The sequence below is a fragment of the Colius striatus genome, chromosome 2 (genome assembly GCF_028858725.1).
Source record: "Colius striatus isolate bColStr4 chromosome 2, bColStr4.1.hap1, whole genome shotgun sequence".
NCBI lineage: Eukaryota > Metazoa > Chordata > Aves > Coliiformes > Coliidae > Colius > Colius striatus.
This window is the reverse complement of record NC_084760.1, coordinates 24,652,658-24,677,188: the sequence shown is the minus strand read 5'-3', so window position 1 is coordinate 24,677,188 and position 24,531 is coordinate 24,652,658. Positions and strand designations below refer to the sequence as shown.

General features: G+C 34.1%; 1 protein-coding gene across 1 annotated transcript in view; it reads right to left on the bottom strand.

The window, feature by feature from the left end:
- The window catches only part of CSMD1 (CUB and Sushi multiple domains 1), a 1,065,186-nt gene that overhangs the window by 47,716 nt on the left and 992,939 nt on the right, over positions 1-24,531 (bottom strand). Inside the window, exons 48-52 of the mRNA XM_061989487.1 lie at positions 22,856-23,002; positions 16,944-17,132; positions 12,220-12,405; positions 6,756-6,950; positions 4,849-5,022 (exon numbers count right to left, since the gene is read on the bottom strand). Of these exons, the coding sequence (XP_061845471.1) occupies positions 4,849-5,022; positions 6,756-6,950; positions 12,220-12,405; positions 16,944-17,132; positions 22,856-23,002 (891 nt within the window). The remainder of the gene's footprint in view (positions 1-4,848; positions 5,023-6,755; positions 6,951-12,219; positions 12,406-16,943; positions 17,133-22,855; positions 23,003-24,531) is intronic.

The window sequence follows — 24,531 nt, the reverse complement described above, 5'->3', positions numbered from 1 at the left end:
ATCACCTTTATTTTATCTTCAGATGATTCTTAGCTAAACTGACATATTTCATGCTTTTTCTGACCTTAAAAAATCATATTCATGTCAAAATTATAATAAACTCTTCTTTATATTGCTTTCCAATTTGGTCAGTACACTTTGAAATAGGCACCTTTCCAGACAGATGAAGGCATTAAAATGAGGGAATGTGCACCAGCACTGTTTCCTCCATAGTTATATCATCTGCTGTTTAACAATACAGAATGCATTACTCCAGGGTAATTGCGCTCTTGGCACTAAGGAAACCAAGTCATGATTTCAAACTCTCAAGATTCTTCATTCTGTTTGAAAAGAAGGGTTGCTGAAGAGGAAACTCTCTTATCGATTAAAGGGAAGAAAAAAGTTCTTTTTTTTGGTGATATTTTCAAAAAGGGCAAGAAAGAGGACCCAGATAACTACAGACTGGTCAGTCTCATCTCCATCCCTAGAAAGGTGATGGAACGACTTCTCCTAGGTGCTGTCTCCAGGCATTTAAAGGACAAGAGGGTCATTGGGAGCAGTCAATATGGCTTTACCAAGGGGAAGTCATGTTTGACCAACCTGATAGTCTTTTATGGAGACATAAGCGGGTGGATAGATGATTGTAGTGCAGTTGATTTGTACTATGTGTACTATGCAACTGGCATAGTACAAAATATAATGCACTTTCTCTTAGGTAGGGATGTAACAAGTTGCTGGACTTATTATGCAAGTAATTTCATGTACACATCACTCCATCTAGCAAAATTTTTCTGAGAATTTTTACTTACTTAAATCAAATATTCCAACAACCTAAGAACTGAAAGAACACTGCAATAACACAGAATATATATTCTGTAATTTTCCCATGAAGTAAAATTAGATTAAAAGAAAATTAAGGAGGCTGCTAGGGCATTTTTTAAATAAAATATGCTCTTTAGAATTAAGAAAATTTGTCATATTGTTTAAAGCTGGTTCAGTAGTTTTTTTCCTAAAATATCTGGAAAGCAAGATACAAATAATTGTATTTTATTTTAATAAGAACTTCAAATAAAAGCCAATATCACTATATCATGCCGTAGTTTACCTATGAATTATCAGTTACAGAAGCAAATATTTTTAGACAAGCATAGTCAGTAGCAGCTGCAGCATTTTTTCACATTGGTAAACATAGAAAATTCTATATATTATATAATTTTGGAAGATACCTTTTTTTACTTATTCTGGAAAAAAAAAGGCCAAAAAGTCATGAAAATGGAAAGAAGTAGATTATATTTAAATTTACATTTTAAAGTATGTCCTTAACTTGTTTGTATTTAGATTTGCACCTGAAAGTCATAAAAAGTGAGGAAAAAATACTGGTTCAGGAAAACACTTTTGTGCAGGATTAAATGCCACCATGGATGGAGTTAAGCAAACTCTTAAATGCTTCCAATTTGTCCCGTGCCTTATATGCATGTATGGTTACTCGTACATACAAACTCTGTACACAAACATGTACATTTTGTGAATTACAGGTGCAATTGTTTTTTGATGAAAAAATGGAGAAGAGATATGAAATATTAGCAGTGAAACTGAGTGAAAAAAATATTGCCTAACAATTCAGGTTTATTCTTGTACAACTAAGAAAAAAAATACAAATAATATTAGCTACCTGAAAATTTAGATCTTATATTCAGACATGGACTCATTAACTTCAGTCATCGGTTTTAGCTTTCTTTTGAGACGAATAATCAGGATTTCACAAAGGCATTCCTGATATACAGAGATTATTGTACTCAGTTGGACTGATATCATAAATTGATTCTATGCAGACTAGTGTGTAACATAAAGTGGTAGCTATTTCATCTATAGCCATCCTGAATTACATTCTTGCAGGTACAGTGTAGGTTAAAAGCCTCCCTGACCCATTATCATTCCTTTGAAATGGAAAGGCTCATTCTGAGCTCCCTAGGTGTTTGCCTCCTGATTTGCACAAGCTTCAGGTAAGTCCTAAAGGCACCTCTGAAACAAATTTGGTGCATGCTGTCCTTGAATTTTAGGAATACACAACTGGCAGCATTCACATCATCTAGCTTTAAAATTTAAGAATTTACCGTTCATGAATTGCTCTCTGGAGGAGCTTGCACAGTTCTATTGACCTTGCTGGGAATTTAGGATCTCAGATTGTACTCTACATTGCATCTAAATTAAGTATCTAAAGTACATGATGTGAATATCCCTTATGTGAGAGGAAGAGGTTTAGTATTAGAAATACAACCCTTTGCAGCATGCGATAACTCAAATTCACACTTTTGTACTCGGAGTTGTGCAGTAATTTCGGCACTATAGATGACATACTGAAAAACTACAACAAAGAACAGGAATACTCTACCAAAGGTTATAATTTCCTAATTCAGATCTGAATAACATAATCTCATGTTATTTTTTTTAAAAAGATTCTGTCTTAATTCTCCTTAGTGTTGCATCCAGGTAACTGAACTGAACAAAGAAAAGACAGTCAACATGGCAAGTAGGACACAAGGAATAAGATTTTATCCCTGTGTCTAAGAGAAGACTCATGTTTCTGTATTTCACCTATGCCTCATCAAATTGTCTGTTTTATATTGATAAAGAGAGTTAATATGCAGCTGATAACTCCACATTCTTTTTCATCAATGTTAGATTGTTATGCTTTTGTCTGTTATTGCATTACTTTAATTGTGGCTTGCAACGAGTTAGAAAATATTTTCTCTAACATACTTTTAGGTATTTAAGATATCCAGAAATGCATGATGTTGTCACCAGTACCCTGTTAAAAGTCATATTTATAAAATTATAAAATGATAATTGCTATTCATTTTTGGTTTTGGGTTTTTTTTTTCTTAATAACATGCTAAGATGAAATTTATGATACTTGAAATTTGGTTTTTTGAAGTCTGATTGAACTGGTATGTGGCCCCATCACACCACCTGGTTGTTGCAGTGCAGATGTTCTTTGCTTTTAATATGATATTCTACCAGGAGAATGTTTCTATATTTTAATATGCAGCTCTGGTTTTCTGTGTTTTGCTCAGGGGAATTATAGTCATTTCTATCAGTTTTGCATCTTGGTGTGAACATGAACTCAAAGCTCAAGAACTAATTTTGCATAGATACTTAAGGTAAAACGGCATAGACTTATGACTTATAAAGCAATGAGTACCAGCAACCTGGTGTGACAGAAGGACGGTGATACTACTGATGTTGAGAAAGTTAAGAATGGATTCAGGTTTCTAAGAATGGTCAGCAATCTTCCATAATCAGTTTTTTAGACATATGAAAAACCTCTTTCTCAGAGATCCATATTGACACTGACTTATTGTAAGTGTAGATGTCAGATTTATTTGATTTGGGTCTTGGAACTGGCAACATGAGGGATTCTACAAATAGAATGAAGTTTTGAAGAAGTGAGGCTTATAAAAAGTGATTTTTCCAGTGTGGTTTTGAATTATTTTCTTCAGAAAGGACAAAAGTTCTTCATGGCATCCTGCAAAACATATCTATTTGCATTCATTTAATGGGATATTTTGAAGAAACCAAGGTCAGAGGAAGATAAGTAGCATTAAATTTTTCACATGCAAAATTGTCATGTAAATGTACTTTTCAAAATCTTAATTTTTCTTCAGAGTGAGAGAATAAGGGATTTTATAGCTTGGGAATGAATCAGTATATTTTATTTAAAAGCTTTAAGTCAGTCAAACATTTATCTAGCCTACCTGAAAATTTTACATATGAGTTCACAATAGAGAATAATTTTTTGACAATTGATGTTACAGCTATTACCATTTCCTTATAAAACAATGTTTTTACTGTTCCATTGATGGAAAAAAAAAAAAAAAAAAAAAAAACAACCCAAAACAAACCAGTAACACGGTTTCTTCTGGAGAATGGTATCTTAGTTACTGTAATTTGGGTTGGATTTTTTTTCAGAATCAATTATTTTCTCTGTATAACAATTAAATTCTTTTATATAAAACACGGTCAAACTGTTTTGTTTAAAATATACTAGATACGCATGAAATATTATGTGTTCTGCTTAAGGGATATGGCTAGGCAGCAGAGAAGAAAGCTGCCTTTTTTAAGTGATGGTGAACTCTGCAGAGGAAGAGATTCCTCCTTTCCTCACAGCAACTGAATAAATTCAGCACTGATGCAAGAAGAAAATCTGCAAAATGAGGGTAAACAAAGCTAATAAAAAGTTCCAGAAATAAATGTACTGTCCACAACCAAAATTACACCCACTGCTGAGCCTCAAAGGTGACTGAAAAAGAAAACAGTTTTCTTATGTCTACATTAGGAGTGCAAACAAAAATGAGTGGATCTGAAGAGTGAAAGTGTTGGGGTGAGAACTTAACATCCAAATTACACGTCTCTCAGTACTTAGAAGGCTATTGGATATGCTTTAGTTTGGGCTGCCTCTTGTCTACTTGCCAAGATTGAATGTTCAATATGCTGCAAGATCATTTGTAGTTGGAATGCACCAGGAATACTCCTAAAGTGATGCTCATCTTCCCCTTTTCTTTCATTACATATACTGTGACTGCTCCACACACCAAATCAAAGTACTTAATATGCAAACAATTGAGTCACTTAAAAACTCATCCTAGTCCAAAAGGCATTTCAACAGCATCAAATATAATTTAATTAAAAAAAAAAAGTTATATACTAATAGAATAGTACAAAATCCTGTGCAGTACATAATATTTCTATATTTGAGATATCTTTATTTTTCATGGATTTAAAGATGTTGTTGATAAATAAAATCTAAATTCCAGTACTTGACACTGTGTTAAAACAAAACAAAAGAAAAAACAGAAATTTGTATTTTACCCAGGCATTGAGTTTCAGTACCACTCCAGAGACCATTTGCTAAGCATTCTCTCACATGAGAACCAACTAAGGTGTATCCTGTGTTACAAGTGAATATTGCAGTAGCTCCATACACTGTTAAGGTTCCAATTTTATTTCCATTTGGTGGAGATGGAAGACCTCCACAGGAGATAACTAGGAAAAAATACAAACAGCACAACAAAATGAAATATTAAAATATTTTTCATAATTGCTTCTACTGGAAGATACTATACCACCTCCCATTTTCTTAAAAAAGAAATTCATTGATATCTTCACATCTTGACAGTAGTTTTAACACAATCTGTATTCCAGTTCTGAAACAGGGAGTTTTATTAATAACAATGAGATACATTCTTTTGCAAGTGAATACTTTCAAAAGTAATTTTTCCCAAAACAGAACTAAAAGAATAAATCAGAAGCAACATAATTCTACAATCCATAGAACCACAGAATTGTTTAGATTAGAAAAGACTTTTAGTATCATCAAGTCCAATTCTTAACCTAGCACTGCCACGTGCTTCACTGAAGGATATCCCTAAGTACCATATCTACATATCTATTGAATATCTCCAGGGGCAGTGGCTCCACTCCACTCTCACTTCCCTGGGCAACCTGTTCCAACATTTGATAACCATTTTTTTTTTCCTTTATCCATTCTAAACCTCCCCTGAAGCAACTTAAGGCTGCTTTCTCTTTTCCTGACACCACTGGACCAAAACCTACCATAACCACCTTTCAGGCTCACTACAAGATAACTAAAAAGTCTTCTCCCAGCCTCCTTTTCTCCAAGCTAAACAACATTAATCCCCTCATCTGCTCCTCAAAAGACTTGTTCTCTGGACCCTTCACCAGCTTTGTTGCCCAACTCTGGGCACACTCCAGCACCTCAATATCTTTCTTGTAGTGAGAAGCCCAGTTGAACACAGTATTTGAGGTACGACCTCACCAGTGTTGAATAAAATACATTGCTTTCATGTATTTATTGACTGTTGTAACAGAAATTGTTATCAGCCTTGTTCTAAAAATATCTTAAATAATTATCTTCTTTTCTAGAAAATAAAAATTGGTTCATATTTTTAGTTAAATGGTTTTCATCCATTTTTGTTCTTTTGTCTTTGTTCTCCTTTTCCCACATTTCTGTAAATTATATGCCCTAGGTCTGTAGTCACACACTCCCCAGTACTGGTGACAGATTGTGTCAATTTATGCTTGAATCACCCTTGGGAGTGATTCAGTACCACCTGCAATGACTTTGGCTGTTCTGTCTAGCTTTCAGCTGCTGTTGAAGAAGGTTGAGAACCTCCCGCAAGCTCTCTTTAGTATCTACCAGTTTATATGTTTTGATTTCTCATATGGCATTAGGACCCTATATTTAGGCAAATTACTTTTGTCCCAATATGTACATCACATTGAAAGTTTTACATAACCATTTATTTGGAATATGAAAAGTTAATGTAATTTAAAATACTTTTGTATAAAGAGATAATAAAAGCTCATATGTTATATTTCTCCAACAGTACAATTTTCAGACTTCACTCAAGAAAGCAAAGCAATATTATCTAACTCTGGTCTGGAATGTTTCAAAGTAATAGCATTATGTCCTAGTATTCTCTAAATACTTAGCATTAGCTAGTTGAATAAATCCATAATCAATCATTGTTCATTATTGAGATTAATCTTCTGATGCTGCATCATTATCTTTTGTATGAAATATATTGTACTTTACACATAAAGAGTTTTAATCAATTAATTTTAACAAGTTAATGGAAATTTCATATTTTCTTACTTCTAGTAGATTTGTAGCAAAATGTTTTTAAAAAAACTTTATTCATAAAATATATTTATTAAAAAGCCTAGGGTATTCTGCAAACAAGTATGTTCCTTACCCTTACAAATTGGCCTTTCACTGCCTACACTCCAGGTTCCATTAGTCCTGCATTGTATGAGTCTTCGACCCAATAAATAATATCCAGGACTGCAGCTGAACATGACTTGAGCTCCATATTCATTCAGTGACCCAGAAATCAGTCTCCAGACAACATGTTCTGAGAGCAAAGTCTCTATGCTGGGGCAAGTAATAGCTGTGGGGAAAAAAAGGACATTTTAATATTAGCATTTTATCCCTAAGTTTCTTCACAAATTTATGTCTCAGCTTAATGGCAGAAGTTCTGCAGTGTGAAAGTGAGCTTACCATAAGTATTTTTGACACAGAAGTTCCACTAAATACAATGGACATCATGCAGTGAGTTGAACAAAATACAGTGAGTATTACAGAGTGAGAAGGAGTTTGTAGTACATTCTCATTTAGTGAGATGCAATGGAACAATGACATACAGGTATTCTCTCTACTGTGATTTACTTAAAATTTATTGTGACGAAACAGATCACAGGCTATAGGACATAAAAGGGAAAGCAAATAACACTACGTAATTTTCACAAAGCCTCAAGTGATCCTTTATTTTTCTATCCACTATATTTATTCACTTCAGAAAAGTTGCCATAAAACCTTTTAACACACATACAAACACTAATTCCTATAAAACTGCATATTGTTGATATGCAGGAAAATTGTTACATTGCAGTTTGGAACACTTGACATAAAAAATGAAGGTACTATTTTGAGAAATCTTCAGAGGGATTTCACTTCTGTTGCAGTTAGTATTTCAGATTTTGTGAAGAACAATTACTGCCAGTCAACAAGAACCGTTGTTTATGTTTTCTGTAAGGCTTAACATAGCTACCAAGCAGATACAGTATCTTAAAATATGTTTCAGTTTCAGTTTGATGCTCTGCAATTCAAGATAAGCACAGAGAATATTTATAATATTTACGATATTGACGTGAATTCTATCTTAATGTGCCTATGTCTCTGTAAATATTAGTTTCATGAAAATATTTATGGTTATTTTGTTTTAAAATAGTTGTATTTGGTATCTTATACAATCTTATTCAGAATTTCCCTGCTATAGAAAAAGACTGAATGAATTAGTGTCTGTTTATTTCCCAAATAATACTTTAGAAAAAACGGCTACCCCAGTAAAACTTGAGATAAGCCATACTTTCCAAGGAAAAATAAATAAGAAATGTAACAGAAATCTAGTTCCTCTTATTTTATTCTCCATATACATTCCTAAATAAAAGGCAATACGTTTCCTAAATATTTTGCATACTTAGAAATAATTTCCTCTGATCTTTTGTACAATACACCCAGGTCATCACACTATTTAAGTGTAAGGCAAAACCATTGGGAGGATGTGTGTAAAAACCTCAAACTATACTGAAGAAATAAAATGAAGAATCTGATTCTAACTTATGCTATAATAAATTTATACTGTTCTACCAGGGAAAAGACTAATAAGGCTGACAGAAAACAATTACATACTCTGTAGACTTTACATGTCTTAGAGGTATAAAGTAATTTATCAAGAGTAACAATGCAATGAGAGTATAGTGCATGCAATCACCAAAATATAGAGAAAGTGGTATAAGAAAAAAAATCACATAAATTTTTTTTCCACTATTTTTCAGAACACCTCTGATAACTGTAGAATTATATATCTACCTCTTCCAACAGTTATCTTATCCATGATAATTTCTACCATCTAGGAAACACAGAACTCACACCACAGCATATCTGTGAAGATGTATAAGGATTTAGGAAGTGGAAATCAATTGAGGAACTTCCAAACAACAGATTACAAGGCTACAATGAGTTGAAATTGTAGAATATTTTCTTAGATTTTTCAGTGTACCTTAGGAAAGATTGTTAGTACACAATCATATTGAAACTAAAAGGTTCTCTACTTTGGCCTTTATAGTAATATTCTGAATATTTATGAAGTTTCTCAGGTTAAAGGAAGACTTCTAACTTCCTAATGTAATTTAATTTCATAGTGATACTAAACTATGTTTCATAGCTGTTAAAATATTATAAATTATTATCTGAGAAAATTTTTTTCTTATCTGTTGTTCAATATAATAAGTATATTGAAGCTCTTAAAACCTTAGAGTGAAAATCACGACCCATCTATTAGAAGACAGAAAAATATTCTAAATAGGTACTTAATATCCCTCAACTTTTTATCACTACTCCTTTCAAGCAATAGTTTTCTTTCAAGCAAATAGTTTCTATTTCATTCTTTCAAAGATGAAAGCAAGCTTCTTATTTAGACTAATAGTAAAAATTTTAGTTTTAACCATAGGAGATATCTTAAGACACTTGGAGATAAGAGGCTCAGCTATTTCAGAATATTCTAATACGACACGTAGATGTTTCCTCTCCACACTGAGGTTAGTATGTAATTTACTCTTTCTTTAGCTATAAATACACTTAGAATCATATTGCAAGCACACAAATAGCTATTAGATTCTGACACGATTCTACAATTTCTAATTGAAGATGTTACTTAGTATAGAATATACTTCTAGACTGTGTTGATGTAATAAACTAGAACTGTTGCTTGAAAAATTTAAATTTTACAAGACTGATTTTTATTTATTATTTTCCCCATCCTTCTAGAAATGATTAAAAAAATACTATTAACAGACTCTTGACTTTGTGTACATGGTTTATGAATGAGTGAATCATTTTCACTTTCATTCTCTCCTTCCTGCAAAGTATGGGCTGGTACTATTTAAATTATCATTTACATAGATGAAACTTTGTAAGAGATGATCTCAACTTCTTGCAGACATGAAGATATTCTCTCTCTAGTGATGTTTCAAACATCTGCCTCAAGCATTATATTAGAAAAAATACTTTGCAAAACAAACTGTGCATATTTCAACCTCCCTTTTAATAGACCTGGGAATAAAATGAACTTATCTATTTATCATTTACCTTTCAGTCCAGTATTTGCTGCTCATCAAGTCTGAGATGTTTCAATCTCTGAAGATCAAATAAATTTATCCTTACAGTAAAAATACTACAAAAACAGGTTATTATGCAAAGTGCATAAGCTATTCTGTACTTTGCAAATACAAAATCTTGGGTGAAGCATGCCTGCCTCAGAATAGCAATCCATTTTGAAACCATTTATTTCAAAATTGTCATCTAGATTGGCTAGCATTTTAATTTAATTTTTATTTTAGCAATTCTGGTTTCAGAAGCAATGTAATCATTTTTCAAATGGAATAAATTTTTTAGAAAAGAAAAAAAGAAAAGAAAAAAGGTTACATACATTAGGCTATTATAAATAAAAAAAATTAATGTTAAAGTTGTGCTGAGTATTAATAAATAGGTTTTATTTTACAGGGTAGCCATTATTTGTTTAAGTTTGATCATTTCAATAGTACATGCTTTTGCTTTTTCTTTTTACTGCAGATATAGTGCTATTAATTCAGTATTTTTATTCCCCAGTTAGACCAAATGGCCTCTTCCCTCAAAAAAAAAAAAAAAAAAAAGTTGATTAATCATTCAAGTTATATTCTTTGTACCTTGTCTTTTATTTCTGAGAGAATGAACTGCAGTACAATACACTGGAGAACTGCCTTCCCTCCATACATGTCGCTAAATCCAGACCATGTCTGTGTGATCACAGATGCTTTTGAAAAATCCTTATGAACTGCTGTGTTCAGTTTTAGGCACTATCCTTCAAGAAAGGTGTGGATCAATTTGAGACTGTCCAGATAATAATAATGAGAATCACTGGTTCAAAAAGTATGAAGAGTGAGAAGGAGGCAGAGTGAGACTGTTTTCTCTACAGAAGAGGGTGTTTGCAGGGGGAAGGTGTGACCTCTGTGAGGAGAGGCTTGGACTGCTAGACACAGCTGGTTCCAAAGTAACCACCGTAAGATACGATGAGAAGCAGCTGAGTGAGAAGCAGCAAAGGGAACATCAAGGTCACAGGAGAAGGAGCAGGAGGTGCTCTAGGTACTTGTGCCCATCAAGTCATTCTATCACTCCTGCTTCTAAACTGGACAGGAGAGAGAGAGAAATATAATGACAAGTTTGTGGGTCGAGATAAGGACAGAGAGATCACTCAGCAATTAGTGTCACTAATGGCTGTGATGGGTTTGTGTTGAGCTGCTTGTGCTTGGTAATAATGGGAGGAGGCTGCAGTGCTGCCCCCATAAATAGTTCCTGAAACGTCGTGGTTCTGAATTGTGAGCCCACTTCCTAGATGGCCAGGCCAATCTGGCACTTCTACCATCACTCTTTAAGAACAGAAATTTGTACTGTGTAGGAGAAATTGGAAGAGTACGGCAAGATGAAGGTGACTAAATGGACCCTGCAGTCAGAAAAGAAGGCAGGGAGGAGGAGTGCCGGACCAGAGACTCTCCTGCAGCCCGCAATGAGAGGAGTTACCCTGTGACCCACAGAGGGCAATGACAGGAGGAGCAATAGTTACCAGAAGCTCTGAGAGGGCTGTGAGATCTGAGATCATCTAGTCCACTCCCCTTGCCAAAGCAGATCCACCTAGATCAGGTCACACAGGAACATGTCCAGGTGGGTTTTGAAGGCCTCCAGAGAAAGAGACTCCATGAACTCCCTGGGCAGCCTGTGCCAGAGCTCTGTTCTCAGGAGCTGCAGTCCTGTGAGGGCCTGTCCAGCCTTTGAAGGACTCCACACTGGAGCAAGGAGGGCTGGTGAGGAGCCTGTCATCCTTGAGGCAAGATAAGCAGCAGAAGCCATCAGGAAAGGACTGAGTGAAACCCATATTCCCTGCCCTCTGCACAGCTCTGGGGTGGTGGAGGTAAAGACTGGGATCAGGTGCCCAAGCCCAGGATGAGGGGAAGTACAAAGTGAAGGGGATCTTAAAGGGGTTAGTTGCACTTTTCATCATTTGCCCTACTCTGTATTATTTTTGGTTGTGTATTTCTGTTTGTTATGTTTTGGTTGGTTGTTGAATTAAATTAAGCTTTGTTTTCTTCCCCAAGTTGAGTAGTCTTGTCTGTTTTGCCCAGGACCATAAGTGGGGAGTGAGCCCCTCCTAGTTCTGACAGGAGGCAGAAATAAAGACTAAAGGACTCTTATCCAGCTTAATTATCTATTCTTCAAGTATTTTAAGAAATAGGTTTTGCTTTTACTATTTTAGAAGCTATATTAGAATAAATTCCAATTAGTAGTTGTTACTTTTACTGTGAAAATGGAGAACATGTTATTTATAGTAAGAAGATACGAAAATGAAACTGAATTATGTAATAAATTTAATTCAGGTTTTTTTAAACAAAGGGGAGGGGAGGTTAAAAAGTGTATATGTCTCTTACACTTTAATAAATGCTATATATTTGCATGTTTCTGAATGGCCACTTCCATCCATATACATACATAAAACCTAAAAGTCACCAGAGACGAATTACCTGAGAAAGTTCAAGAAAAATATGGTTAAGAAATACATGCCCACTCACATTTGCAAACAGGTGGCCTCCCTTTGTTGCTCCACAATCCATCTTCTTGACACACTGCTGTTGCTTGTTGGCTAGGTTCTAACTTGAAGCCTTCATTACATTCGTATATCAATCTACTGCCCAAAGTGAATTCATTACCTATAACTGAACCATTCCCAGGGGAGTCAGGAATACCACAAGATACAGCTGAAAAGAAAGAAAGATAAGAAAGAGTTAAATAATTGGGATTTCCTTTTTTCTTTTTTTGTTTTTTTTTTTTTTTAACTTTTGTCCCACTACTGAAATAAGAAACAGAGATTAGTAAATTTGACATATCCTATTTGTAAAAACTGGAATTAATTTTCCATTGTATTTAAAACATTTCAGTGTAACAGTATTTAAAAGACTGGTGAATAATTTCAATTGCATTTAATATAGACAAATATTTTATAAAACATTATTTTGTCTATTCCAATCACTGTAGAGACAGAAATTTCAACACAGGTTACAGGAAATAGTTCATTTGCTAGAGATCAAGAAATTGTTTAAAGTGATTTAGTCCAAGAAGCAAAACCTGAAAACTTTTAAACTATTTCTAATAGTCCACTTCCATTCTGTCAGGGTTTCTTTCATTCCTGCACTATTATAAACAAAATTTCATACTTGATAATTAGAAATATATCTATTTTAGCCACTTTTAGGAAAGGTTTCCAAGGTAGGATTGCACTCTGCCATCTGACTTTCCCCCTCCGTTGATTTTGGTAATGAGGAAAGGCAATTAATCAGTATACTTTCTTAAAGTTTATTTTAATGTCATGCTCTATTTTAAAATAGAGCATATTTTAAAATAGTTATTTACACACAGAGTTTAGGTGGTTGAATAAGTCAGTAATGCCAGTAAAGATTTTATATTTGCCCTACGGCACTTCTGAAGGGAAAGTCATATTGCTATTTTCTCTGAAAGGATACTATTTTCTGCAAAATGTTTACTTTGAGCAGAGAACCCATCACATTATTACAATGAATTTATTTAAAGAGTTCATATAAACCACTGTATGCATGTACAGCTGCTTAGAATTTGGCATCCAGTTTATCGTTCGTCAGTTAATACACCGAATAAAAAACAGCTTTGAAGCTTTCATTTCTAAATATTTACCAATAAAAAGTGTAGTTTTCCAAATTAAATTTTCCATATATATAATCAATTATAAGAAGTAATTAAACATTTTAGCAATTTAAAACTTTGAGCAATTGTTTCTTTCCTCTTGACACTGTGAAGTGTTATTATTTTACAAATTCAATATACTTCAAAAGAAGAAATTACAGCCTTTGTCTGAAATCTGTTAAACAGTGGTGAAAATAAGTACTTTTTATTAAAAAATTATTTTTATTATCCTTTACCCAGTTCAATATGAATTATTAATTTCACAACACATTGTCACGGTACCATTAACATAACTTTCAAATTTGTTTTCAGTATTTTCAAGGTGTCACATTTGATGCATTTAAATGAAATACAGTACATTATTTTGTGTACTATAATAATGTGGAGAGGTAAGCATTATAAAATGATGAATGATTAGTTCACTTCAGTTGTTGGCTTCCATGTGGAATCCATCAAATTACTAACAGAACTATAGGAATGTTCCAAAATAAGTTGCTCCCTTGGTAACACAACTTCTTGGCAATTTTTGCACTCTAACCAGTGTTGCTTTTTTAAAAACTTTCTCCCTCAATGGGTAAGAGCTGAGCCTTCTGCAACTAGAAGGCATAATGGTGAGACAGACAAGTCTGAGAAAACTTCTTGACAACTTCTTTCAGATCTCCTTTCTGATGTCAAAACAACAACCTTTGTGTTAAATGTGCATATATTTAGTTGTACAAAACCAAAATTCAGAACTGTCAGTCCATCCATCTGTCCTTGTATAGGTACATCTACCCATACAGGTGAATCTTATTCTAGTACCTCTAAATAGTCCAAATATGAATTAACTTCAAATAACTTAGTGGTTTCTCTGGAGCAAGAATAATTCAATCTCTCTTCTTTCCCCACCTGCTGATGAATTTTGAACTGCTACATTGTGAAGCTATTCTCACTGCTGGTATAGCTACTAAACATAAAAGCAGTTTTGACATTCTGGCACTCTTCCTGGTACAGTCTGTTTATTCGTTGTTTACTTCTCCTACAGAAACTAGGATTGAAAAGATATATTTCTAGTGCTACTAATTTTTTTAAGCTACTAATGAATTTTAGAAGAGTAATGTCCAAATAAGACATATCGGCACAGGTAGGGTCACCTAATAGCAAGCACTTTGAAGCAAATTTAGCTGAAGTAAACTGACTGAAATGCCATATTCTCTTTGGAAAGTGGAAAAAATGTCACTACTGACCCACATTCAAGTGTTCTGAAGCTCCCAGCTTCCCTTGTGATTGTAAAATTATAAACAATGGTGTCAGGAAACCTTATGACTTAAGGAATCCTCAATATGCTGCTTAGGTCAAAGATTAGATAAGACTATACAGGTTCCAGATGAGAGATGTGCAGTCAGAGTGTGAAAAACACATAACTCGGCATTCATTGTCTTTATTATCTTACATAGCAGAAAAATACATATCTTCAAAAGCACAAGTAATCATTGCAAGTGGAAAAGCCTTTTACCACTTAGAAACTGAGATGCAGGTTTAATTGCTCTTTAATGTTCCACATGTGTCACTGGAATTAATTTCTAATAAAAAAACAGTAAATTTAAAATCTATGACAAGTTTTAGAAATATCTATACATCCATATACCTTTAAGATACTTATGCATTAATCATATTTAGAGCATGCAAATTCACTGTATACAGGAATGAAGTGGGAAACTGAATTTCAGTCAGACATTGAGTTTGGTACCATACATTGGAAAATCCCTAATTTTAATGTATAAGCATTTATCATTTAGTGATCTGTTTTTTGGCATTCAACATAGTGCATTTCAATATCTTAAAATCAAAGACAGAAATAGAGAAGTCCCTAAAAGTGCTATTCATTAGAAAAACCTCATGCTGACTGGCTTATGTCCATGATATTCAATCAACAGCATCAGAATACACATGCTACAGAAATCCTCATTCTCAGACTTGGATATGTACAGAAATAATAAAGAAATTGAGCTGTGTGATCTAGGGCTGTGCATGTAAAAAAATGTTTATAAATTATCATGTGATCTATTCAAATATAACAAGCTGAAAGTATACTTGACCAGTGTTCATCTAACTGAGTTTTGAAAGACTTTCAAGGATGAAAATTCTAGATTCTTCACAGATAATCTATTCCAGTGTTCCATTAGCCCCTCAGAGCAAACAATAAAAAAACAAAGATACGACTAAATTAAGATTCGATTGAAGTCAACATAGCTGTAATTCTTGTAATCTAGAAAAGACATAGACAATTATTTCATACTGCTTTGGAAATACTTTTAAAATATTAGAAGATTGTTACCAGGTTTGCCCTCAGATTTCTGGGTTGGTTTGCTTTTTTTAAAGTGTAAAGTTCTATATTTCTCTTAGTCATTTATATTTTGCAATAAAATAATAGGTTTAGAATATGTTGTAAGAAGAAATTGTGATGTGGAATTCCTAAATTGTACTAGTTGTTTCACATTCGTATTTTAAGACACTTTTTGCATAATAATATTTATCAATAAAGTAAAAGGCTCAAGTTTAATTCCATGCTCAAACATACAAAATAGCTAACTTTATGAAGAAACATTTGTGGTCCCAGACTCATGGCTCTTGCACAAATGGCAAATGGATATTTTCAAGCCAGTTCCCTAAAAATAATTAATCAGTCTTCTACCCTAGGGCAGACATAGAACTCAGTCCATGTACTCAAAAAGTCCAAGGATTTATAGCTCTGTGATGTGGTTCTATCATTTCAGCAAGTGTAGAGATACAACTAGTAACAGTAGTTGGAATCAGGAGTTTAAGCAGGAAATGTGACCCCAATCTAAAAGAAGGGCCAGAAGGAGGATCCTGAGAACTACAGACCTGTCAGCCTGACCTTGGTGCTGGGAAAGGCTATGGAACAGATTGTCCTGAGTGCCATCCTGAACCATATCTAGGATAACCAAGGGTTATCCAGCCAGCATGGCTTTGTGAAGGGCAGGTCCTGTTTGACCAATCTAGTTTATGTTACTCCTCTGCAGTTTGCCTGTGATTAACATAAAGGGAAAATGATAAACTTAAATCTTAAATAAACTTAAATAAACTTAAAAAAAGTGTTAAATAGTCACTATCCTTAATAGATGTGTGGAACAAGCTAAAGTAAACCCTAGCTAACCCCAGCATGTACAAAAAGGAGCGTAAGTTACAAATTATGTCTTTAAAGCACTGCTTATAAGTGATTTATAAGTGAGTGAGTGAGACTTTCTAAAATAAATAAATGACTGAAAAGTACTGAATTTTACAAAATGTTCTGTAAAACAACAATACTATGTAATATGGACTGTTTAGAGGGATGTATCTTACTCTGTGGAGAAGTACTGAAAACATTTTTCATTTGGTCTGATTTGACTGTATTAATGTACTTAATACCTCAGCTCTGTACACATTAAGTACACAAGTCAATATGTATTTGTATGAACTATGACACCAACGGGTCTTTCAACATACAGCTGTATTTACAATGCTGTATCTTTCTCTTGTAAAATATTCTTTACAATGAAACTATAGAGGAATACTCCACGACAAAACATCATCTTACCTTGGCAGATTGGCACAGGAGAATCCCACTGATACATGCCATTTTGGTAACGCCTACATGTGGCATTATTGTGTCCAATCATTCTATATCCAGGTTTGCAGTAATAGCGAACTTTACTTCCAGCGAGACCACCTGTTTTATTTACAATTCCACCATTCCTCAAGATGGGGTTTAAGCTGCAATAAGGAGCTAAATGCCAAAATAAAGGACGTTACTAAAAACACATAAACCACAATTTCAAATGTTAATATTATTTATGACATGTGTGAACTCTGAATACTATTAAAATCAGGTTACATTAAATTCATATTATTAAAATCCTTTACATTACTTTTAGACTCCTCAAGTGAAGATTCAGATCTCTATTTAGAAACATCAAGAAATTAAAAAATATAGAATATAATCACAAACTAGTTTATGTTATTGTATATGAGGAAGCTGAAATCTCGAAACATATAGATTGTTCAGTAAATTCACTCACCCAGTCTACTTCAAATTTGATAAATTTATGAATATAAAACTGTTCTTTGAGACACACAATACAGAAAACTAATTATGAAGAGCATTATTAAAAAAATACAGTATATTTAGACATCTAAGTCAAGAAATAAACAGTTTTGCTAAATATGTTAAAAATTTTCATGGGAAAGTACAATAGGCTTATTAGATGGATGGATTGTTTTGAGATTAAGATTGATGTAAATTTCCCTTACATCTTTCCCCAAAGATATCACATGACATGCATTAACTTTACATTTACAGATTAAATTTACTTTTTCAAATGACATAGCATTCACATTCTTTCAAGGCCTCTTATCTTGCAAGGCAGTATACTGAACATTAAAATCATGTCTGTTTGTCATATGCAACTGAAGATCAACAGGGTTATAGCTGCCCAGCTAAATCACATATCATTATAAACTGATTTGTGGACAGTAGCACAGATAAACACTAATTTTGCATTTGCAGGACCATACTCTTCCTTTCACAAAGCGTATTCTTTTACGAGCTGGAACATTTAAACGTTTATGATGATATATTCTTTTATTTGTTTGAAACACTCTATATAAGGGAAGTTCCTTAAACAACTCCTAATAACAGATTAAAATGCTTTGAAAATGGATGTTTGAACCCCCCAGATGATTTTGTAGATCTCAGCCTTAAATCTCAGTGAAAAAAATGACATTTTCTCTAAGAATTCATTCTAGAAAAGGGTATAATTTCCCAGCAGTACCTTTGATCAACAGTCCAAAAATTTATGTGAAGATACTTATTACTATTCAATGAAACAGTCTTGTGTTTGAAATTATAAATACACAAACATCCTTCCTTCAAATCTTATGTTGCCTTTGTTTAGCTTATATGCTATCCTTTTGTGGATAGATAAAAAGTCACAGCTGAGTCCACTACTTTCTTTTAACTTTCTATTTTGGACACTTATTTGTCTTCATGATCATATTTCCAGGGGATCTTATGTCCTTTGTGCTGCTATTCTTTAAATATTCAATGAGGCAGGGGTTTACTACCACTCTTACTTTAGACATTCTAACTTTATAGACAAGAAATCAGACAGTAGCTTAAGTAAGTAGGTAAGGTCAAACAGGAAATCTGAACATACTGCTTCTGATTACTAAAACATTTTTTTTTAATTAATGAACAACAAATCACCACCTAAACATTTACAAACCACAGAAGAAAAAATTTTCAAAAACCTGACAAAATTCTTCATATGATTCCTTGTCACTTTTAACCGTCTACTGGGAAATGTAAAGACAACGTCAAGCCAATCAATAGTCTTTTCTTTAAAATAGAAATAAGGAGGAAAAAGAAGCAGTTATTTCACATGTACATGCTTAAAACTAAGATGAAATGAAAGGTGGAGAAATAAGATCCTTGCAATAAAAGATGGTTCTAAGAGCAGAATAAGGGAGGGTTGGGTTGATCCTGGCTGAGTACCAACTATCTGACCCATACACTATCACGTGTAAAACCAACTCAACTTGGGGAAAATTAATTTAATTTATTATCAATTCAATCATAGTAGGATAATGGGAAACAAAACCTAAACCTTATAACATCTTCCTCTTACCCCTCTCTTCCCAGGCTCAACTTGACTCCTGATTTTCTCTTCCCTGCCAGTGGCACAAAGCGATGGGGAATGGAGGCTGCAGTCAGTTCATCATGCATTGTCTCTATCACTCCTTCCTCCTCACACTTCACACTTTTCCCCTGCTCTAGCATGGAGGCCTCCCATGATAGTCCTCCACAAACTTCTCAAACATAAGTCTGTTCCACAGGCTGCAGTTCTTCACAAACTGATCCAATGTGGGTCTTTTCCACGGAGTGCAGTTCTTGAGGAACAGACTGCTCCAGCATTGGTCCTCAACAGGGTCACAAGTCCTGACAGCAAACCTGCTCCAATGTGGGCTCCTCTCTCAACAGTTTCACAGGTCCTGCCAGGAGCCTGCTCCAGCATGGTCTTCCCACCGGGTCACAGCTTCCTATGAGTATCCACCAACTCCAACATCCGGTCCTGCCTGTTCTGCAGGTGGATCTCTGCTCCTCCATGGACCTCCATGGCTGTAGGGGTAGGGCTTGCCTCACCATGGGCTGTACCATGGGCTGCAGGGGAATCTGTACTTTGGTGCTGGGAGCACCTCCTGCCCTCCTTCACTGACCTTCATGTCTACAGGGTTGTTGCTCCCACATATTCTTACTCCTCTCTCTCTAGCTGCAACTGCTATTGCACAACAGATATTTCTCCCTTCTTAAATATGTTATCCCAGAGGCACTACCACTGTCATTGATAGGCTCAGCCTTGGCCAGTGGTGGGTCCATCTTGGAGTCAGCTGGCATTGGCACTGTCAGACATGGGGGAAGCTTCTGGCAGCTTCTCACAGAAGCCACCCCTGTAGTCCCCTCATTACCAAAACCTTGAAAGCAAACCCAATACATAAAGTAAAATCAATTTCTGTGATGGTGTTTTTCATATATACATCCCTACAGTTTTATTGGTAGGTAATCACAAACTAGCTAAGTAATGACTTGCCTTATTTCCCCTTGAATGATTAATCAAAAGTTAAATAAAATCCTGAAAATGTTATAGAGGCAATTCCAACTTGAAAAATAGCAAGCTAAGTACTCCTCTGTTTCCCAAATCATGGTGCCTCCAGTGAGTGTGCCAAATACTGTACTGCACTTTCATTCCTTCTACCACTACATAAAAAGAAATCATCTACCTCTTCTTTTTTTATGCTTTTATACTATCTTGCTTAGGTAGGAATGTGTACATGGGGTAATACATTATTAAGGCAGAATAAAGTCAAGAAGGACATTTTGCAGGTGTTGTTCAAATCAATTTCAAACTTTCATCTCTTATAGAATGAGTTTCCTAGCCTGAGCTCAGCAAATTTCACTTTCTGCCCTCACAGGTCTTCCCTATTTGTAATAAACTGCATAGTTTGGGTGGAACCCAGCTGCATTAAGAAGTCAAGATCAAGCATTACAAAACAACAAGCAAGCATTAAAAGAAAGAATTATTTTGGCACAGAATACCATTTTCTTATTTTGAGGCATGCATTTCAGTGATTTTATCATACTACATCCCTTTCAAAGAAAAAAGGGATTACTTACATAGAGCTGCCAGAAATTTAAAGCAATGCTTCCTCCCCTAGTTTCACTACGTTGTACAGATATTAGATTAAGAAAGATGTAATTTAAAATCTAGATGTTATCCCAGTTAGGAAATTTATTTAGATTAAAATCACACTGGTACTTGTATAATATGTCAAAGTCCTTGAAAAAATTCCCCTCTGCTGTAATGTTATAGCTGTTTTCTATAAAGATTTAGCAAAAAGCCTTAAACCAGAAGACAGAAAACATACACATAACATTAGACAAATAGCTTAAAGAAGTAAGGTTATATGCTAAAGGAAACAGTAAGCATTCCTCTGAAAGCTTATAGCATTTTTTGTAAGTGAAGAAAATTTATATCTACAGATGAAATCTAGTGGTGACAAAACTACAGTTTGCAAAATGTGCAAAGACATAGCTGGAGGAAAAGAGGAGGCTTGTGAGAGGGCAGTTAATTCATTTCAATAGGTTCTTCATTATGAGGGAGCCTGCTGTCTCAGTCACAGCTGCCACAGTATCAATAGTCTTTTTGGGATCTTGTATTTTTCCTACTTTCATGATGCTGCTTTTCCTCATTAAGATTCAAATCCAATTGTTTATGCTGCCACTCACTGTTACTCTTCTTTCATGCTGATTATTTCCATTGAATCTCATGTAAAATATACAGAAGTTTAGAGAAAAATGCAGGCATTGACTGCTAGTGAAGCAGAAAAGGCAAAACAGTTGTTTGTTCCTAAAACACAGCCATAAGGATTGCATATCTCTCTTCAGTCCCCAATTTTATTATTAGTTGTGGCTAGAGCCATAAGAATTGATGAACTGAGCCTAGTAATTAGACAGACCACTTCTTCACCACTGGAGAACGTCTTTTGCATACACTCTAAGGTGTAAAATTTCACGTGCCTAAGAAATCAGTTTAATGATATGATACTTACAAAATAAATCCTTTACATGAAGTCTATTCTTGTAACCTCGATATTACTTCCTCACTTTAAATTCATGACAGAAGGTCCTCTCCCTTCATTGCCACACATCTGAGGAATATTAAGTGACACATTCTCTTTTTTTCCTTTTTCTACACTCCCAATTAATCTATTAGGCCTTGCAATTCCCTTTTTATCTATGAAAAACTAAATAAATCTCCAGTTTACTTGGAAACAACTTCCCTTTCCCATGACCCTGAGCTTCAGTTTGTAGTAATACTATAAAGGCTGCATGCAGAGTGGAGATAATGGAGATAAATGCCTTTACTAACTGCTAATAGTTCTGCTTATATTTCTTAAGTCTCCAAAACAAATAGAAACTTTCCAGAGGTTAGACAGTCAGTGCATGGATGGTGTAGGAAAGAAGTGAACAGTATGAAAGTCATCTTTCTAAATGGCACTTATGATGACTATATGGAAGATATTTGGTGCTTGATAAAAAAGGTCTTCTAAAATAGTCTTAGTGTTCCTTAGTGTTTCTCTACTTAGTTTATATTGACAATTCACCAACAAAATTAACACACACAACCTTTACATTTCTGATCAAGTCCAAACACAGAAAAAACAAATGTTAACAACAGACAGTAATTATCACCTCTATCCCCCTCTTTCTCTCATTATTTATATCACGTAAATGATCCTTAAGCCAAGCCTTTTAGGATCAATGTGTCTGCAGATGTATGAATGCATATTAAATAGGCTGCAAACAGAGGAAGGGTCAATATGTCTACAGAAAGAGTATAATCTGGTTTTGTAATACTGGTTACCAATATTTTTACTTAATAAGAGACATAATTTTTCATGCTATTTCTATGTTTACATGTTTTTATGCACCACAACACTAGATTCAAAGCAGCCTGTTGAAGAAGTGAGGAGTTTCCCCTCACCAAGTTTTCCATTTATTTATGTAAACCTAATAATTGTGTACTGAATTACAGGTGTAGTACCACATTCTATTTCAGGATCAAAAATTCTCACTCATCAGTATTTCTTCATAAGTCTAAGGGCTATCCCTCCCTCTATATTTTACTTGCTCCAGGTTTGGTAAAACAAGATAGCAAGTTTCAGAGAAATATTCATTGGAGAAGTATTAATGTGAAGATCTTTGGGGAAAAACAGAAGAGTCCAAGTGCTGTGCTTATCTTGAACTTTCAATAGAATGATTACATATCCTCAAAATGTACATTATAATAACTTATCATCAGAAAAACAGACATTGTATTACAAATCCTAATTTGATGCTAAATAGTAAAATTAACCACGAGGCACAATTTAATGGAAATTGTTAATAGTTACCTGAGTAACGGATCTTGAATCCTTTCTTGCTGGTTGCATGGTCAGTTGACCAGCGAAGATATAGCTGATTCATTTTGCTTGTAAAGTTCAGTTGTCCAGTATGATTTCCACTTAAAGCAACCAGTAAAGGGCTCTGCCCAGAAGAACCTTCAGAGATTAATAAAGAAACTCTTGAAGTTTTAAAGTACTATCAGTTTAAGAAATCCTTTCCACACTTTAACTCAGTCGTGCATGTGAAATGTACAAAGAAGAGAAAATAACCTGACACACAGTTGCTAGTGAAATAATTAACAATTAATTAATTAATAATTAATATTTAGACTATCCATGTGGTTTTAACTTTTCACTAGAGGGCACAATAAAAAAATCTCAGTATGTGCAAAATGAAATATAAAGCAATGAATGATTGTACCAGAAATACTGAAAAAAAGGTGAAAAAAAATCTCATTGTGATAATTGCTTTCAATAAAGTTATGTTTCTACCCTTCATCCTTTTATATCTATTATTTATTTAAGGTTATTTCCAAGTAGCAAGTGGGAGCAAATCTATACATTTTTGACATTAGACAAGTTGTATAATTTTAAACATCACCATATTACATAATGAATGCATTAGCTAAAAAATGCTCTGTCACATGCGAGACTGTCAAAGTTTCACAGTGGAATTCTCATATGTACAAGTGCTATGAATCTACAATACATACTTGAAAGTCAGTTCTGTTAAAAGATAGTGTGTTTATTATATTATCATTTTAGTGCAAAAAAATGATACACTTATGGTAAATACAGGATGGTGAAAAAATGTATCTTGGAACTAGATCAATACCTTCACCATAATAAAACTCTAGAAGAACAAATAATCATTTTTGGGTTAACTATATAAAAAACCAACATATATGCAAGAGAAAAATAAATTAGTCTATATATCAAACCAATCTCCAACTGAAAGCATTCTAAAACATGAAATGGCATTTTCTTCCTCCATAAGAAGGTTCTGTTTTCTCCAGCTGAACTCCTTCCTTTCATATGCTCATTACACCCTTTGCTCCACATTTTCAGTTTAGGAAAGCCGTATTAAACCAATAGTATGTTAGCCACAGCAGCTATTTTCAATAAAAAGGCTGCTTCATTCATTTTTGCTGAGTTTGAGCAGCTGCAGCCTTATCAGCTCTTCTTATGTTGCATGGAAATAGAAATAAAAATGAGTCAAATGACACCTAAAAATTGAATAAATTGTTTTCAGCCTTCTTTTCCTCCAGTCCAGTGAAAAATAAGTATATTTTCTGATCACGGTATTTCAGTTACAAATAAGAGCCTGGAGAAGCCACAGCAAAACATAAACCTTAGGACATCTAAGTTCTAGTTCTTACAAACTACAGTTCAGTCACCATAATGACAACACTACAAGTACATCAGCATTACTAAAAATTTATAAATTCTGATACATATACTGTATAAGAATAAACAAGCATAGATTTAAGCACAAGTTGCCTAGCTTGACCTCATCAAATTGAGGGAGTTAGTGTTAAATGAATACAATGTAGGACAAGTGATGAGGAATATTCAGGTCAACTTTCATTTTTGCTTGAAAAAAATTTTTGGACCAATTTTATTTTTAAAATATGTTTTAAAAAAATATATATGAAAGACCTGCAGATGTTAATTCACAATAGGTT